The 18319-nt window shown below is 40.8% G+C and overlaps 1 protein-coding gene and 1 long non-coding RNA gene across 2 annotated transcripts in view; one reads left to right on the forward strand and one right to left on the reverse strand.

The window, feature by feature from the left end:
* The window catches only part of tpp1 (tripeptidyl peptidase I), a 38533-nt gene extending 23668 nt beyond the window's left edge, over positions 1–14865 (reverse strand). Inside the window, exons 1-5 of the mRNA XM_048599618.1 lie at positions 14737–14865; positions 14454–14540; positions 9540–9679; positions 7643–7793; positions 1459–1580 (exon numbers count right to left, since the gene is read on the reverse strand). Coding sequence (XP_048455575.1) covers positions 1459–1580; positions 7643–7793; positions 9540–9679; positions 14454–14540; positions 14737–14780 — 544 coding nt within the window. The 5' untranslated portion in view covers positions 14781–14865. The remainder of the gene's footprint in view (positions 1–1458; positions 1581–7642; positions 7794–9539; positions 9680–14453; positions 14541–14736) is intronic.
* LOC125483631 overlaps positions 14482–18319 on the forward strand; it is a 19742-nt gene continuing 15904 nt past the window's right edge. Inside the window, exons 1-2 of the long non-coding RNA XR_007262566.1 lie at positions 14482–14883; positions 15582–15720. This is a non-coding gene — a long non-coding RNA (uncharacterized LOC125483631). The remainder of the gene's footprint in view (positions 14884–15581; positions 15721–18319) is intronic.

Raw genomic sequence — 18319 nt, forward strand, 5'->3', positions numbered from 1 at the left:
TGATGCTGCTTGGCCTGCTGTGTTCATCCAGCTCTACACCTTGTTATCTCTGTTTTCCCAATAATAGCTCCATTTCTTTGGACAAGTTACTATATTAAGGTGGTTGTATAAATGCCACAATTTGTTGAAGCAGAGTGAAAAGCAAACATTGTGAACAAACAGGTGAGAATCAAGGAAAGGTTGTGGCAGGGTAGGGCAGCCCAGTGCCTGGCATGAAAGCAAGGCAGGTGTTAAGTAGTGTCCAAGTAAGGAAACCCAATTCAGTTTGGTACTGAGCTACTCTGGGATACTTCATAGTGGATATTTCAGAGGAGGATTGTTAGAGAATTGCATGTAGCAGATGTGCCACAAAATTACTGCATTTTTTGGAACACTGGAAGAGATACAAATTTAAAGATGAACAGGAGGAAGCACAGATTTATGATAGAAATCTGAAGAAAGATTAAACTGATTGACAATAATAATCAAATTAATGTTCCAGAAAATTTTAATTACCTCCTTATCGATTGGGTCAGAATGAGAAGAGAAAATGGAATTGTGAAAAGGTGTACAAAAGGTCCTTCCACAAGTAATCTGTTAGCAGACTTGCAAAGACAAGTGTGTGCTCCTGTGCTGAATATGAGCAATTGAAAAACATCAGGTCGGTGAGCTAATGTTGCGGGAGAAGAAACCACAGACTTCAGATGCAACAAGAACAGGAAAAAGCCAGGTCATAAACTAGGCTTACTTGAAGTTAAGAAGGGACATTTTTTTCTCAGCTAACTCAGAGATAACATTGTAAAGCTGAAGGGGAAATCAGAATCTAAAGATTACAAAAGGTACAAAAAAAAAAGAAAACCCTAGTAGTTTTAGAAATGATCGTAAATTTGCAGAGGTATTTAATGACAGATGCTTCACATGTTTATCAGATAAGAGAAGGATATGGGAAAAGTTGTGAATTCAAAATGAGTTTGAGCTGAACAATGTTGTTAATGGAAAGAAGGAAAATTTAAGTTTTAGACTCTATCCTTTAGGAAGAGCATAGAACATAGAACATAGAACATTACGGCGCAGTACAGGGCCTTCGGCCCTCGATGTTGCGCCGACCTGTGAAACCAATCTGAAGCCCATCTAACCTAAGCTATTCCATTATCATCCATATGTTTATCCAATGACCATTTAAATGCCCTTAAAGTGGGCGAGTCTACTATTTTTGCAGACAGGGCATTCCACGCCCTTACTACTCTCTGAGTAAAGAAGATAACTTCCAATATTTTAAATCAGAAACTCTGCCTGTGTGAATTTGTCAGTAGCTTGGTTTGAAATATCCTGAATCTGACAGCTGACTGGCTTAAAACAAAACATCTGTTCAACTATAATAACTATCCAGTCAGAGAGAGGACAGAATGATATGTACTGCAGCTAAAGCCTTACATTTATCCACAACACTATTCAAAGGGTATTGATTTAATGGCTCACCAAAATCAATGTGTTCAGCAACTTCTTCAGCGACTTCATACTTAACTGGGGATCTTATCAAGGTGTGATGGCCATCGGTGTACCGATTAAATTCTGATCCAGGTAAAAGCTTTTCAGCAGTGCTGAAATACAGATTGAGAAACAGAATAACTCTGACTTCACTCAGTAACAGTTCTTGAACTGCAAAACCAAACTTTTAAGTTTAATAGCAGGAAAACCAATGAAATGTTCCGTTCCCACTGGTTCAACTACACCTTAACTGCCTGCTCAAAACGAATTAGGTGGCATTCGGCGCAACCCCAGCTAATTTTCCTATTCAACTGTGAATAAAAGATTTTAGGGCTGCAATTTACCACCTCTGGAATATTTTCAGTTGTACCTGTATTACTCTGCTACAAAAACCCTAAACCATACCTGAATTATTATTGGAAGGAAAGGAGAATATTCATGCAAAAGCAAATGTCTAAAACTGCAGGAACTCCGATTCATATTGAATTGGGGACTGAATTGTAAACTCTGTCACACATCATGATGGGGGAAGAGTTACCTGGATACTTTGTTTCAAAAGGTGGTCACACCCTTTGGATTGTGCAGTCCAATTCTATTTGTAGTAAGGGACAGGAAGGAGGATGTGACAACAAGCAAGTCAAGTAAGGGGTAAGAGAAGATAGTCATGCAGGGACCATAGCTCTTAGAGTGATAGAGTCATAGTTATACAGCACTGAAACAGACCATTCGGTACAACCAGTCCATGCTGACTAGATATCCGAAATTAATCTAGTCCCATTTGCCCCATATCCCTCTAAACCCTTCCCATCCATATACCTATCCAGATGTCTTTTAAAATGTTGTAATTGTACCAGACTCCACCACTTCCTCTGGCAGCTCATTCCATACACACAGCACCCTCTGTGTGAAAAAGTTGCTCCTTAGGTTCCTTTTAAATCTTACCCCTCTCACCTTAAACCTATGCCCTCTAGTTTTGGAATACTCTGCCCTGGGAAAAAGACACTGACTATTCATCCTATCCATGCCCCTCATGATTTTATAAACCTCTATAAACCTTATAACTCTCAGCCTCTGACACTCCAGGGAAAGTAGCCCTAGCCTATTCAGCCTCTCCTTATAGCTCAAACCCTCCTACCCTGGCAACATCCTCGTAAATCTTTACTGAAGTTCTTCCTACAGCAGGGAGACCAGAATTGAATGCAGTATTGCAAAATTGGCCTAACCAATGAACTGTACAGCTCCCAACTCCTATACTCAATGCACTGACCATTTGTACCAAATCCCTTCTTCACTACCCTGTCTACCTGCAACTCCGCTTTCAATGAACTATGAACCTGCACCCCAAGGTCTCTTTCTTCACCAACATTCCCCGGGACCATAAGTGTATAATTTGTGCCCTGATTTGCCTTTCCAAAGTACAGCACCTCACATTTATCTAAATGAAACTCCACCTGCCATTCCTCAGCCTATTTGCCCATCTGATCCATTGTACTCTGAAATAACCTTCTTCACTGTCCACTAAACCACCAATCTTATTATTATCTGTCAAGTTTGAGGTGCTTGCTTGTGTCAGAAAAAGCAAGGTCTGTAAGGAAAAAGAATGGACTGACCAGGGCACCTGCATGAGGAACCAATGCTCCTTCTAAGCTGCACTGAGAGTCTGCACATGTCAGCATTGCTGGTGCATTCACTTCTGGTTTCTCCAGTCATTGTTGCGCAGAGACCTCTGAGGTCTGCACAGTGGCTGAATTAGAGGGAATGTACTTCACAGCATCATTAAGTGGGCGAATAAGAAGTAGGGGAGTAGTGGTATTAGAGGGTAGTACAGTGAGGGGGCTAGAAACAGTTCTGTGCAGCCCAGCGTACAATGTTACACCCTGTGCCAGGGTTGGGGGCATTTGCTCAGGTTGGACAGGAACTTGGAGTGGGAGAAGGATCCAGTTGCCATGGTTCAAGTAGGCACGACAACATAGGCAGGACTGAGAAAGAGGTTCTGCTTAGTCAGTACGAGGAGTGAGGCACCAAATTGAAGAGCAGAATCTCAAGGGTAATCATCTCTGGAATGCGAAATGAATACGTAGCTGAAAGAGTGCTGTGGGAGAAATGGGTTCCAGTTCATGAGGCACTAGCATCATTATTGGGGAAAGTGGGGCAGCACTTGAGCTGTGCTTGAACCAGTGTTCTAGCATACAACTAGGGAAGTAAAGAAGACCTTAAACGAAACATTGTGGGTGAGGGATTAAGTTTGGCGAGATACAGCAAATCAAGGGATAGAGTCAGGACAGGAAAAGGCACAATAATAAAACGGGAAGAGATCACAGAATGGCAGGACAGACAGAATATATCAACGGTCAGGTCTGGATGTCACAGAGATAACAAAAACACAAAAGTTCTGTGTTTGAATGTGTGTAGGATTCATAACAAAGAAAATAAATTGAAGGTGTACATTTAAGTAAATAAATGTGATCTGATAGACATTAGGAAGATACTGCTGCATAATGATAAGAATTGGCTCCTGAATGTCAATTGGTTTTTAAAATTCAACAAGAATAGGAAGATAGGTAAAGGTGGAGGGGTACCACTCAAGGTTGGCGTTGGTGCTAAAGCTAGAGATGACCTTGGTTCAGGAGATCAGATTTGTTTGGATTTGAGGAATAGTAGCAGAGATAAACCACTAATGGTTGTAGTCTACAAGCCCCCTAAATGCAACTACAATGTAGAATGAATTATGCAAGAAGAAATATTGCGTGCTTGCATTAAGTGGATGGTAGTAATTGTAGGTGATTTTAATCTACATAAAAACATGAAAATTCAGGTTGGGCAATGGTAGCCTGGCTGAGGTGTTCATGGCAAGCTTCTGACATAGTCTCTTAGAGCGGCATGCTCGGGAACCAAGTAGAGAGCAGATTATACCAGATCCAGTACTGGGAAATGTCACAGGATTAATTAATGGGCTCAGGGAAAAGGCACACCTAGGTAGCAGTGACTACAATAGGATTGAATTTTACATCTAATATGAAATACAGAGTATTAGATTTAAGACTAAAGTTTTACACTTAAATAAGGGCAACTGTGAAAACATGAAAACTGAGCTAGCTGAAGTGAACCAGGGTACTAGGTTGGGGTATAGGTCAATAGAGAAGCAGTATAAACATTTAAGGACATATTTCAGAATGCTCAGAATAAGTGCACGTTTCGTAAGAAGAAAAAAAATGAACAGAAGGGCCTACCATTATGTGGTGAACTTAAGAAGTTAAGCAGAGTATTAAATTTACGGAAAAAGCATGGCATTGCACAAAAATGACTGGCAGGTCAGGTGCTTGTCAAAATATAAAAAGTAGAGGATGACTAAAAGATTAATAAAGGAGGAAGAAATTAAAATATGAGGGGATCTAGCTAAATATGTAAAAATAGACAGCAAGAGTTTCTACAGTTTTAAAACGGGAAAGAGTAAGTAAAGTGATGCTGGACCTCCACAGAGTAAGTAGATAACAAGGAAATAACAGATGAAATGAAGAAATGCTTTGCTTCAGTCTTCACCACAGAGCTTAAATAAACATTCCAGTAATAGCTGTAAATCAGGAGATGGAAGGGAGTGAGAAATTGGTGAAATTACAATCATGCTGGAGAGATACTGAACAAACTGATGACAATTGCCCACGTTCCAATGGACTTCATTCTAGAGTCTTAAAAGAGTGAGCTAGTTATGTAGATGATCTGTTAGTGCTAACTTTCCAAAATTTGATAGTTTCTGGAAAGTTTCCATCAAACTGGAAAGTAGAAAATATAACTCCTGCAATCAATAAGGGAGAGAGGATTGCAGAAAGCAGGAAATGATAGGTACTGAACTGGACTTTAATCCTGGGGACTTTGTTAGAATTGGTCATTCAAGAGGTTACAGCTGGCATTTAGAAAACTCAAAGTAATCAGTAGCAGTCAGCATGTTTTTATGGAGGAAAAATTATGTTCAACCTATTTACTGGAGTTCTTTAAAGGAGTAACATGCACTGTGGGTAAGGGGGAAGCTTTGGAAATACTGTACTTGGATTTCCAGAAAGCAGTTGACATGATATTACACAAAAGATATTTGGGCTAAGTAGGATTTCGTAGTGTAGGGGGTAATATGCTAGCATGGATAGAAGATTGGTCAGGTGGCAGAAAGCAGAATTTGCAATAACCAGGTCTTTTTTCTGAATTGGTAGGACATGAAATAAAGAATATTAGTTAAATAGAAAATGGATTCTGTGGTGCAGAGGGACTGCACAAATCACAAAATGTCAGTATGTGGGTACAGCACATAAAGAAGGCTAAAGGGATTCTATGTTTTAATACAAGAGGAATTAAACATAGAAGATGCCATGCTTCAGTTATGTAGGGCACTGGTGAGCTCACATTTCGACTACTGTGTATTGTTTTGGTCTCCTTATTGGAAGGATTTAAATGTGATGGCGAGGATTCAGAGGTGGTTTACTAGATTGGTACTTGATCCTGCTTCCACTGGAGTTTAGAAGAATGAGGGGCCACTTGATTGAAGCATATATATTCCTGAATAGGCTTGTCAAGGTGGGCACGGAAAGGACTATTCCTCTTGTGAGTGGATCTGCAACTAGGGAGCATTGTTTAAAAATTAGAGATTGCATTTTTAGCAGAGATAAGGGGAACTTTTTCGTTTAGAGTTTTATGACTTTGCAATGCTACAATTCAGAGATGGTGGAGGCAATGTCATTGAATATTCTCAAGGCTGGAGTAGATAGATTCTTGATAGCCAAGAAAATGAAAAGTTACTAGGTTGGAGGAAATGTGAAATTCAAAACAGAAACAGATCAGCCATAATCTTATTGAATGGCTGACCAAACTTGAGGGACTGAGTAGTGTATTTATACTGGTAATTGGTACGCTTCTATGTCTGTATCGTCAGGCTAGCCCCTCCAGTCTTGTCCCAATTTTCTTGGAAAACATTCCACGTTCCAACCCGCCCCCATTCCTTAACTATTTTATTCATAACTTACTCCTGGGGGGGGGGGTGGCGGAGGATGGTCAGCTTTCAGTCACTTCCACTGTTAAATGTTTGGAGTGTGACCACAAAATATTTTGTCTTGCTATCTTCTGCACTTCCTTCAGCTTCAGCAAACACTGTGTATATGAACTACTGCTTTAACTTTTCGTACTTTCTCAGAATTCTCTTCCTTCCCTCACAACTGCTCAAAGACGTTAATCTACATAAGGAATGCTACAAATTGGGGTCTCAAGCAGTTTAGTTAGCAATTGAACTTGAAAAAAATCTCAAGAATTCTGCCAATGAACTGTCTCAACTCCCAAAGAAAAGCGAGGGACCTGTTTCACCAGTCTGTGCTTTCTCCAAGACTTTTCTCAGTCTTTTGTAAGGAAAACATTTCTGACTGTTCTTTACAAGGCAAGTGACCAGCTGTTGACTGCTAGGAATGTCACTTTTACTGTTCCTCAACAATACCTGTGTGTCTGATGCAACCAAGACAGTGAATGTTTGGAGGCAGCTTGACCTCCGTTACAGCTTACACGGGTGCCAACAGGGAGGCCCAGACTGGGAAAAAAATCTAGGCCTATTATTTCCTTTCATAAAAATACCATTGTGTTGTTATCTCAGAGGGCCAGAAGGACAACTTTCCAGGGTCAGTAAGGTGATCTGGACACACACCACCTCTTCTCCATCTAGGAATAGTACATAGCCAGAATCACATTAATGAAAGATGCAAAAGAAATGCTTGCTGCAAACTAATAAACTTCCTTTTATTGATCCTGTAAACTCTGGCTTGAGAGCACCATTGGTATAATTCTAATATAACTGCTGTTATCATGACTTGAGGAATTTTGAAGCCAAAGCATCTAATCATTTTGCATCTTAGATAAAAAGCCAACCTTTGAGATGCACATGAGCTGATCAGGTTGAAACAAGAATTAACTTTTGTAGCAATGGAGTCTAGAATTTACTGAATTATGTCCAAAGTATAACTTGGTCAAACTTTTTTTTTAAAAAAACTTCTGTGCCTTAAGAAAGTTTTCAGTTGTAACCTACATTGTCCATAGCTCTCAAACTAATGCAGAACACTGAAAAAACATTTTCCTTTTTTAACAGCTTAGTATGACCCTATAAACTCTATGAAGTAGTAAAGATTCCGCAACTCAGATTTATTTTCACCTGGCAGACATGAAACATTTCAAGAAATCGAAAGTCTGGATTGTGGTACAGTTTTGTACACCATGATTTTCCAGCCATGTCCACACAGTTTTCAGAGTCTCTTCTGAAGGTCGAATCAGACTGGATAACTCATCCAACGTGAGATATTTACCTAGAGAATAGTGAGACTCAGTTTACCAATGCAACTAAATATTTCTCAAAAAGGGTTAAAAGGTGCAAAGATTTTTATTACATTTAAAAAAAGTCATAAACCTTAAATCAGAATTAGTCATGTATTCACATTTGAAATTCTTCCAGAAGGAGTCTTGCTCAACCTTATTAAGTAATATAAAATACTGAAACATACATAAAATACATAAAACAAGTGGAAATCTGAAATGCAAATTAGAAATGTTGGTAAAATAGTGTTTTTAAGAAGTTATTCACCTCATCTTAATTCATCCATCCAGAAAGATCTTTTCTCACTTCAGCACCACAACTCACAATTCAACATCTAATTTCTGAAATGATTCCAGGATTTTTGCTCTGTTACTCTATTTACTTATCAACATATGATGAAAAGGTTCCTAATATCAGCTCTAAAATCAACTTTTAACAGCTAAAGAACTACACATGCTTCCTTTTTCTGCACTGCACATAGCACTCGAATGTTCAAGGTGTGACACATCAATGATATCAGTTCAGTTACTGTTCCAATCTTTACAGTATGTTTTTGATGCGTTCAATATTTTTAACAAAAGCGAAATACTGCAGATGTTAGAAGTCTGAAATAAACACAGTATGTTGGAGAAACTCAACAGGTCTGGCAGCATCTTCCCAGTTCCGAAGAAGACATAAATGTTAACTGCTTTTCTCTCCACAGACGCTGCCAGACCTGCTGAGTTTCTCCAGCATTCACCATGTTTAGTCCAATATCTTTTTGACTTTGGTTGACTGCTGCTCTGCATGCTTCGACACACTTAGCATGGAGGTCACAAAGAGTCCATTGCAATTTCAATACCATTTCTGAAGCAGCCAAGTCAACTATTTCTTCTTCCTTTCTATAGAGCCTCACACATGTCTCACCTGCTATTTTTGCAAAATTTACTGATTGTAGCCAATTCATTTTGTGTTTTCTGATTTTACTATTGTTCCCTGTTTGGTATTATAGTTTTGACCATTATGTATTAAGTTTTTGCAAGCAAGTTATTTAAATAAATTAGACAAATTGTACCATCTCTGACCTGTCCCATTCAATACTTAACATTCTTGAAATAATTCCATTAATGAATACACACTTCCTGCACTTTTGTATTGATTTCTGAATTGTCAGAGCTGTCTGTTTAACTAACGTTGAATTTTGCAAAAACTTTTGAAAGTGCTGATAATTCAAGTCATAGAGCTTCTCAGTTCACATGGATTCTTACTTCCTCAAAGAAGTGGAGGAGATTGGTCAGGCAGAATTTTTATCACAGAATTCACATTAAAATTTTTGTTCCCAATTTGTTAGTAATATACCCCATTATAAACTCAAATTCAAAATAACTAATAGAACTAAAGAAACTTTTGCCTTCAAATAATATCACAAGACGCGCAAATATATAGCGGTGTAAATATTTAGAACATTTTTAAAATAAACCAGCTTTCAGACTACAGCCAGGAAATTCTTCCAATCTGGTCCCACTCTGCCTGTGTTACTTTGCCAGAAGTGTGCAGAAAACTATGTTCAAGCATGAAGATGGCAATAACTCCTTCAGCTAAACACAGGAACTTAATATAGTGGCTGCATGTTGTGATCAAGATTGCAATGATTGCGTTACTAACTGGACAGACAAGATTGTCAAGTCATAGAAAATCCTGCGAACATTGCTAACACGTAAAACAGAAAATAAGAAGCATAACATTTTCTGGATATTACCATATCGGATAGAATGTGGGTTTGATACTTCCTCCAGAAGTTCTTTGAGTTTGTCGGTATTTTGCTGTTTCAGTGAAAAAACGAGTAGCATTTGGTCAGAGGCTGATACTCGCCCTACATGTTTCCATCCTTTAGGAAGGCTGCAGAAAAACAGAAAACTCATTACAGACAAATGTCCAGTACTTTCAGTGTTGTGCATGTTGGGATCATACAGCCTTTATTATTCAATCACAAAATTTGAAAAAAATCCAGTAAAATCTCTCACAAAAGGCTTATCAAGTAAAAGTTTGAAAGATAAGCGCTCAATTGTTCAAGTGAGAAACAAACATATATTTCATTCACCACATCAGTTCCACAGGTGTCCAAATGCACATTTGTTCTGTCACCTTTGTTCCCGGCAATATCTTAAACTCACTGCCATCCAGATTGTTCCCCAGTATAGTCCTAATCAATTGATTGATTTGGCTAATTGCCATGTGTACCTAAGCATAGTGAAAAGCTTTGTTTGCGAGCAGTACAGGCAGATCACAGTAATCAAGGACAGAGATCATAGGGTGAAAATGCTTGGACAGAATAAGGCATACAGCTTAAACTGCACAGGACGTATGCAATGCAAGATCAACATGAACAAGATCTAGCATTATTTGTAGTTACAGAGTCTATCAGATGGGTGTGTGTTCTCCTCCTTTCTTTCTAAAGTCAATTAGCAGTTCTTTCGCTTTGCCAACATTGAGAGAGAGGTTATGATTGCCTCATGTCACCAAGGCCTCTGTTTCCTTTCTGTATTCTGATTCATTCCTTACAGCACTGTCTATCAAATGCCTATGATGCATTTTTAAAGTACCTGGTTAACAACAGGTTTAGTCATCAAAGACCATATCATACACAACCACTTTCTGTCTAAAATTCACACTTTTCTCAGATCATTATGTTTTATTCTCTCATGGCACGTGAGTATTGCTGGCTAGACAGCATTTATTGCCTGCCCTAGTTGCCCTATAATTTTTGGTCGTGAGTTGCTTCCTTAAGCTGCTGCAGTCATGAGCTATAGGTAGACCCACAATTCTGTTCGGGAGGAATTCTGGCATTTGTGCTCAGCGACAGTGAAGGAATAGCAATCCATTTCCAAGTCAGGACATTGTGTGGTCATCAGCAGGAGGTTTTCTTGCCCATGGTTAACCTGCTACCATGAAACTTCATGGGGTCAGGAGTAAATGTTGAGGACTCACTGGGCAGCTCCCTCCCGAGTGTACATCACTAAGTCACCACCTCTGCTGGATCTGTTCTTCCAGTGGGACTGAACATATTCAAGGATGGGGCATTGTAGGAGTGTACTCCTCCCCACTGTGTCCCCCGGCCCTCCACCACCCACCTCCAACCAGGGACAAAAACTAAAGAGACAGGCAGGATTCAGGCAAATGGAAGATGTTAATTCAAGCAGAAACTGATTGATGCAGGGAGCGGGCCAAAGGATCTTACCCAAATCCGGCCTCAACGTGAGAAAGCAATTTTTTCCTTAATCTACAGCTCAGATCAGAACAGAGATCAATGACACACACTGATTTTTACAGTGAAAATATAGTATTTTATACACTTTTGTTATAATAATCAAATACAGCATAGTCACTGTCCTTCCCTGTTAATCCATACACCCAATCCAGTGGGACACCTAATCAATGATGGGCATTCTTACAGACAGCCCCAGGTTCCCATGGTCTTATGGCATTTGTAATCTCTAGGCCTTGGGATCTTTCTATGCATCCTATTTATTCACATTCCAAAAATTTACTGGCTACTCTCCTTCAGATCTGTCTCAGGCTTCTTATCTCTAAGGACAGTGTGAATTCTATTATTCATTGTACTACATGTGCTACCTTTTATCAAATTCAGCCATTCCTCTAATATTTCCCACTGTCCTAATTATACAAGTTTAATTAGTCACTATAAGGTTAAGTTCTATTATAAAGTTAGTTATATAATGTACAGCTACTTCTACTCTTAGCAGTTTGTAATTAATGAGTTGTGAACAATCTATTTTGATCAGGGTGTAAAATAAGGTGTTTCCTAAGGATGATTAACTTTCATATCTAGGTTTAAATGGTTTTACCCTAATGTTTATATTATACTTTGGTTATATGTTGAAAACTACTTCAATGATTAAGGAATTTTTAACTAGAATCTATTTAATATTGCAGGTAGTTTCAAAGAAGTAACTATTTACTACAAAGTTACTTTAGCTGTTGTTTTTTGCAGCTGCCTAGGGAGTTAAATGGAGTTAATCTAGCTGGCTCATGGGCTGGGATTCACACTTGGTGTTATTCATTTACTGGAACAATCATCCTTTCATTACCGAGGCTGGAATGTCTGTTCTTAGGCATTCTCTTGTCAAAACTGACTTGGATGGTTGGTGGTAAGGCTCTTTTGCAGATCTTGGAGTAGTCTCGTTCAACGGTACCATTGTGTCTCACTTAAATGTTGGAGCAGGCTGTTCCATTTTGTTTTAATTCTTGTCGGCCATTTTGTGTCTTTCAAACACGGGCCACTTTGGTGTAAAGCAGGCATGGGTCACTTTGTATGGACAGGTACAGGTCAACCTTACAGGTATTGTCTGTATGGTATGATTCCATGAGTCTTATTATGTCAGGCTGTTGCTTAACTAGTCTGAGAGATAACTCTCCCAATTTTGGCACAAGCCCCCAGATGTTAGTAAGGTGGGGTCAGCATGTTTTTGCCATGGTTGTTTCTACTGCCTTGGTGAGACTTTGTTGCGATTGATACAACTGAGTGACTTGCTAAGCCATTTCAGAAGCCAATTCACAGTCAATGTTGGTCTGGAGTCGCATGTAAGCCAGACCCGGTGAGGAAGGCAGATTTCCTTTCCTGAAGGTAATTAGTGAACCAGATGGGTTTTTCTGATAATCAACAATGGTTTCATGGTCATCATTAGAATTTTCTAGCATTTTTGTTTTTATTTAACATGTTCTGCTCTTTTGACCAATTCCCACTAAACTCCTGATCCATTCAACTTCCCTTCCTGGACCTCATTCTAAGTCATGTTACAAATGGTTCCATTTCTTCATGTACTTTCTCCATCACTTTCAAAATTACCGTCAATATTTCTTACCAGCAAGAATGTCCATTTCTATATCTATAACATTCCACTTCTCCCCAAATTTCTCAATTGTTTTTAGATCCCAAATTTTACTTTCCTACAACTCACTGTCTGAAGCTCTCTAATCAGATTTCCTGCTACAACTCTTAACCAACACCTTTAATGGCATTCTCTGCGACTGGGGTGCATTATCCATCTTATCCTCCTTTAGATTCCTGCAGTCTTTGACACTGTTGGGCTCAACATCTTCCTCCGATGTGTCTCCTCTCCAGCTCACTGGGATAAGTCTTATTCCGTTTTCCAAATCTCAGTCACAGAATCTTTCAACATCAGACAATGAGGCACTTAGTGATCTGTCCCTGTCTCCTCCCCAACTCATTTATAGGGTGCCCCTTGGCAATATCCTTCATCAACATGGGATCAACTTCCAACGTGTGTTGACATCAAGCTGTACTTCCCAATGGCATTTTGTAGCCACATGGCTTGTTTACCAAGCACTATTTAACCAGCAGAATCTTGCTAAAACTTAAACCATTGTCTTTAGCTTCTGCCATAAACAGTTTCTATCAGTTCCATTCCTATTACTAGACACCGCCTCAGACTGAACTAATCTACTTACAGCCATGCTGTCTTATTTGACACTGCGCAATCTTCTGACCCCCAAAAGTCCAACAAATTCATATTCACCGTAAGACTGACTTTCTCTACTCCTGTCTCAGCATCTACACTTCTAAAATCTTCATCCATCACCTCTATTATTTCAATACTGCCTCAGTCAGCCTACAATTCTCACCATACAGTACAGTAAACTTCACTCCAACCTCTGCTGCTTAGCTTATCTGCCATCAAATCCTATGCATTCTTCTTTGATTCACATTGACATCTTGTCCCCCAACTCCTTTAATATTTAAATCTTTGGAAGTGGATCTCCAACCCATTTCTGACTTCTGACAGTCCTGCAGTCAACAACTTGCAATTCCTCTGATGCTAATCCCTTATGCATTGCATCTATTGGTGGCTGTACATTCAATGAACTAGGCCTCACGCTCTAAAATTCTTAATCTAAATCCCATTGCCCCCCCAATCTCATCTTCCTCTCCAAATATCAGAGTATTTTAAAGAATCTGACCAATCTTTTGCTTACTTTTCCTATTATTCCCTCCCTACCATCTCTGTGAAGTGCCTTGTGTTGTTTCCCTCAATTGTACATATATGCACTGAAATACAGGAAAGATGTTATTGTGACAAAAAATTTACAGAACTAATGGTACTAACAAGTTCTGAGTGTTTTGTTCAGGCCTCCCAGATGTGGTTTATGCGTTAAAACAACTGAATTCCAGTTTGCAGAAGCTGCCGTAAACATGAGGATGTTCATGTGTGGCACTGGCACATTTCAAAGAGACTTAGCAATAAAACAAAAACTGATTGAGCAAATATAATGTATAATGTTAAAGTAATAACTACAACTGATCAATGCCAGCAATAGTAAACAACAAATACAAATGGCAGCAATTACGGAGGCAGATTATATGTTGTAGTGTGAGTTGCCCATTAAAGTACTGCTGGAGTTGAATCTGTAGATTATTGCCCAGTTCGGTCTGATTCCGTTGTACAGTTTAAAAGCAGCTCGAGTTTTAAGCAGTATTAGTTAATTGCTCCTCAAGCATTAAGAAGCCAGAATTATCATGATGACGGGACTGATCAATTTCATGGGGAGTCAGCGGAATGACAGGAATAATTCGAACGAGTAGACATCATTCCCTTCTTTAAAGGGCATCACGAGGTCCGTTTCCTGCACTTACCTAATATTCTGATCTGGTTCCAGGTAAACACCACGGGAGGAAGAGATCACAACACTGCAAATACAAAATACCACGAACGAACACCTCCTATTGCAAACAAAGATTGAGATTTAGAGAGAACGTGGGTACGCAACTCTAAAATACCGTGAAATATTTTATCACATTATTTCAATATCGTTATGGAAGTTATCACCACTTCTCTCCGTAAACATCTCGATTCGTGGAGCCCAGTTAAAAGATGGCGAAAATGAATTGGATGGGTCACTACAGGCTTGAGACTCACCCAGATGCCATTTGTAAGGAACTGTCAGCGAGGACGCGAATCATTGCTGTACAAACCCACTCTGCGCTGAATTTAAAGTCTGCTGTGTAAGTACTTCCGGGACGTACGGCACTACAACTGAAACGTTAGTGGGACACAAATGAGTTGGTAAGTGTCGTGAAGCTGTTTAATCCCAAAACAATCCTACAAATCCAAGCAAATATTTTCAAAACAAATTGTTTTGAATAAAATATGAAAGATGGAAGTTTGTTAAAGAGTCCATGATGACTTGCTTCCACTCCTTGGGACAGGGTAGGCTCTGAGGTGGCTGAATACTTCAATCCTGGGGCATCGTACTCTGCCAAAGGTAAGGCAGGTGCTGTTAGTATTGGAGATGGGCAGGACGTTCTGGCTCCTTCTCGCTGTTTCTGCTGCTTGCACTTGACCTTCATGTGCCCAGTGATACTCAAAGTAATTGGTGCCTTCAGAGAGGCTTCTTCAGTTTGTGCTTTCTACGGCTAGCGATTCCCATGTGTTGATGGGTATGTTGCATTTGTTTAGGCAGGTTTTCTGGGTGTCCTTATGCCATTTACTCTGCCCTCCAAGTGATCACCTTACCAAATTTGGAGCTCGGAGTACAGCACATGTTTAGGGAGTCTTGTGTTAGGCACACAGACAATGTGGCCCACCCATCACGTGCACGTCCAATGCCTGGATACTGGGAATATTGGTCTGGGAGAGGGCACTCACATTGGAACGCGTATCCTGCCAGTGGATTTGCAGCGTTTTATTAAGTGCTGGTGTAGCGTTCCAGTGATTTGAGCTGTCTACTGTATACGGTCCATGTGTTATGGTCTTGTTTTCAGCGGCGGGTGTGTGGAGAGAACGCGAGCCAGGAAGGAACTGATATATTCGGGCATTGGCTAAACTCGAAACACTACAAGTATAGTGTCTCTCACCCATCCTTCTCTAACCAAAAAAAAGTCTGTGTGGAGGGTCGGTAAGGTAAGGCTTTTTTTTATTCTACTGGAAATCTAGAGTAGTGGGAATGGAAGCGAGGGCAGTTGCATGCTCCTCTTGCAGGATGTGGGAGGTGAGGGTCACTGCTGGTGTCCCCTCTGACTTCACCTGCGAGAAGTGCACCCAACTCCAGCTCCTCGCAAACCGCGTTAGGGAACTGAAGCTGGAGCTGGATGAACTTCTGATCATTCGGGAGGCTGAGGGGGTGATAGAGAGGAGTTATAGGCAGGTGGTCACACCCAAGGTACAGGAAAAAGGTGGCTGGGTGACTGTCAGGAAGGGGAAAGGGAATAGGCAGACAGTGCAGGGATCCCCTGTGGCCGTTCCCCTCAATAATAAGTATACCGTTTTGGATACTGTTGTGGGGGAGCGACCTACCAGGGGAAGACCATAGCGGACAGGTCTCTGGCACTGAGCCTGGCCCTGTCGCACAGAAGGGAAGGGGGAAGAATAGGAGAGCAATTGTAGTGGGGGATTCAATAGTAAGAGGCACAGACAGGCAGTTCTGTGGATCCGAACGAGATGAACGGATGGTACGTTGCCTCCCGGGTGCCAGGGTCTGTGATGTCTCGGATCGTGTCTTCAAGATCCTTAAGGGAGGGTGAGCAACCAGCAGTCATGGTACACATCGGTACCAATGACAGAGGTAGAAAAAGGACTGAGAATGTGAAAAACGAGTACAGGGAGTTAGGTTGGAAGCTGAAGTCCAGGACAAACAGGGTAGTTATCTCTGGATTACTACCAGTGCCACGTGATAATGAGGTAAGAAATAGGGAGAGAGTGCAGCTAAACATGTGGCTACAGGGCTGGTGTAGGAGGGAGGGCTTCCATTATGTGGATAATTGGAGCACATTCTGGGGAAGGTAGGACCTGTACAGTAAGCACAGGTTGCACCTGAACTGGAAGGGTACAAATATCCTGGGAGGGAGGTTTGCTCGAGCTGTACAGGATGGTTTAAACTAGATTGGCAGGGGGTGGGGAACCGGATTTGTAATTTAGAGGATGAGGTATTCAGCCTTCCAACAGACACAACAGGGAGTGAGGGTGTTAATAAAGAATTGTGGTCAGTGGAGCGTAATTGTGGACACAGAGATGGTTTGAGGTGTGTAAACTTCAATGCTAGAAGTATCAGAAATAAGGCGGATGAACTTAGAGCGTGGGTCAGTACTTGGAACTACGATGTTGTGGCCATTACAGAAGCTTGGGTAACTCGGGAAGAGGAATGGTTGTTGGAAGTTCCGGGATTTAGATGCTTTAAAAGAAATAGGGAGGGTGGAGACAGAGGCGGGGGAGTGGCATTGCTAGTCAGGGCTAGTATAGCAGCTACTGAGAATGATATGTCTACAGAGTCAGTTTGGGTTGAGGTCCGGAACAAGAAAGGAGCAGTCACTTCGTTTGGGTTTTTTTACAGACCCCCTAATAGTTGCAGAGAAGTAGAGGAGCAGATCGGGAGGCAGATACTGGAAAGGTGCGGAAGTCACAGGGTTGTAGTCATGGGTGACTTCAACTTTCCAAATATTGATTGGAAACATTTTAGTTGTAATAGTTTAGATGGAGCGGATTTTGTCCAGTGCATTCAGGAAGGATTCCTGACACAGTATGTAGATTGACCAGCACGAGGAGAGGCCACTTTGGATTTGGTGCTTGGCAATGAACCGGGGCCAAGTGTTAGACCTGTTGGTAGGAGAGCATTTTGGCGGTAGCAATCATAATTCTGCTAGTTTTACAATAGTCATGGAAAAGGATAGGTACATCCAGCAGGGTAAGGTTGATAATTGGGGGAAGGGTAATTACAATTCCGTTAGGCAAGAACTGGGTAACATAAAATGGGAACAGATGCTGTCAGGGAAGGGCACTATTGAAATATGGAGATTGTTTAAGGAATGCGTACTGCATGTGATCGATATCTTTGTCCCTAGCAAGCAGGGAAGATGCGGTCGAGTGAGGGAGCCTTGGTTCTTAAGAGAGGTCGAATGTCTGGTTAAGAGGAATAAGGATGCTGATATAAGGTTTAGGAAACAAGGAATGGAAAAGGCTCCAGACGTATACAAGTTAGCCAGGAAGGAAGTGAAGAAAGCGCTTAGGAGAGCTATAAGGGGGCATGAGAAAACCTTGACAGATAGGATCAAGGAAAACTCCAAGGCTTTTTACATGTACTGAGGAATAAGAGAATGACCAGAAAAAGGGCAGGGCCGATCAAGGATTGTAAAGGGAATTTGTGCATGGAGCCTAAAGAGATAGGAGAGGTCCTCAATGAATACTTTTCTTCAGTATTCACAACTGAGAGGGACCTAGTTGTAGAGGACAGTGTGAAACAGGCTGGTAGGTTAGAGGAGGTCGATGTTAATAAGGAAGATGTGCTAGGAATTTTGAGGAAGTTGAAGATAGATAAGTCCCCTGGGCCTAATGGGATTTATCCAAGGATTCCATGGGAAGCGAGGGAAGAGATCGCTGGGGCTTTGGCGATGATCTTTTCGTTCTCACTGTCCACGGGTATAGTTCAGGAAGATTGGAGAGAGGCAAATGTCGTTCCCTTGTTCAAAAGAGGGAATAGGGATAACCCCGGAAATTACAGGCCAGTTAG

This window comes from Rhincodon typus, chromosome 8 (assembly GCF_021869965.1).
Source record: "Rhincodon typus isolate 14 chromosome 8, sRhiTyp1.1, whole genome shotgun sequence".
Lineage (NCBI taxonomy): Eukaryota > Metazoa > Chordata > Chondrichthyes > Orectolobiformes > Rhincodontidae > Rhincodon > Rhincodon typus.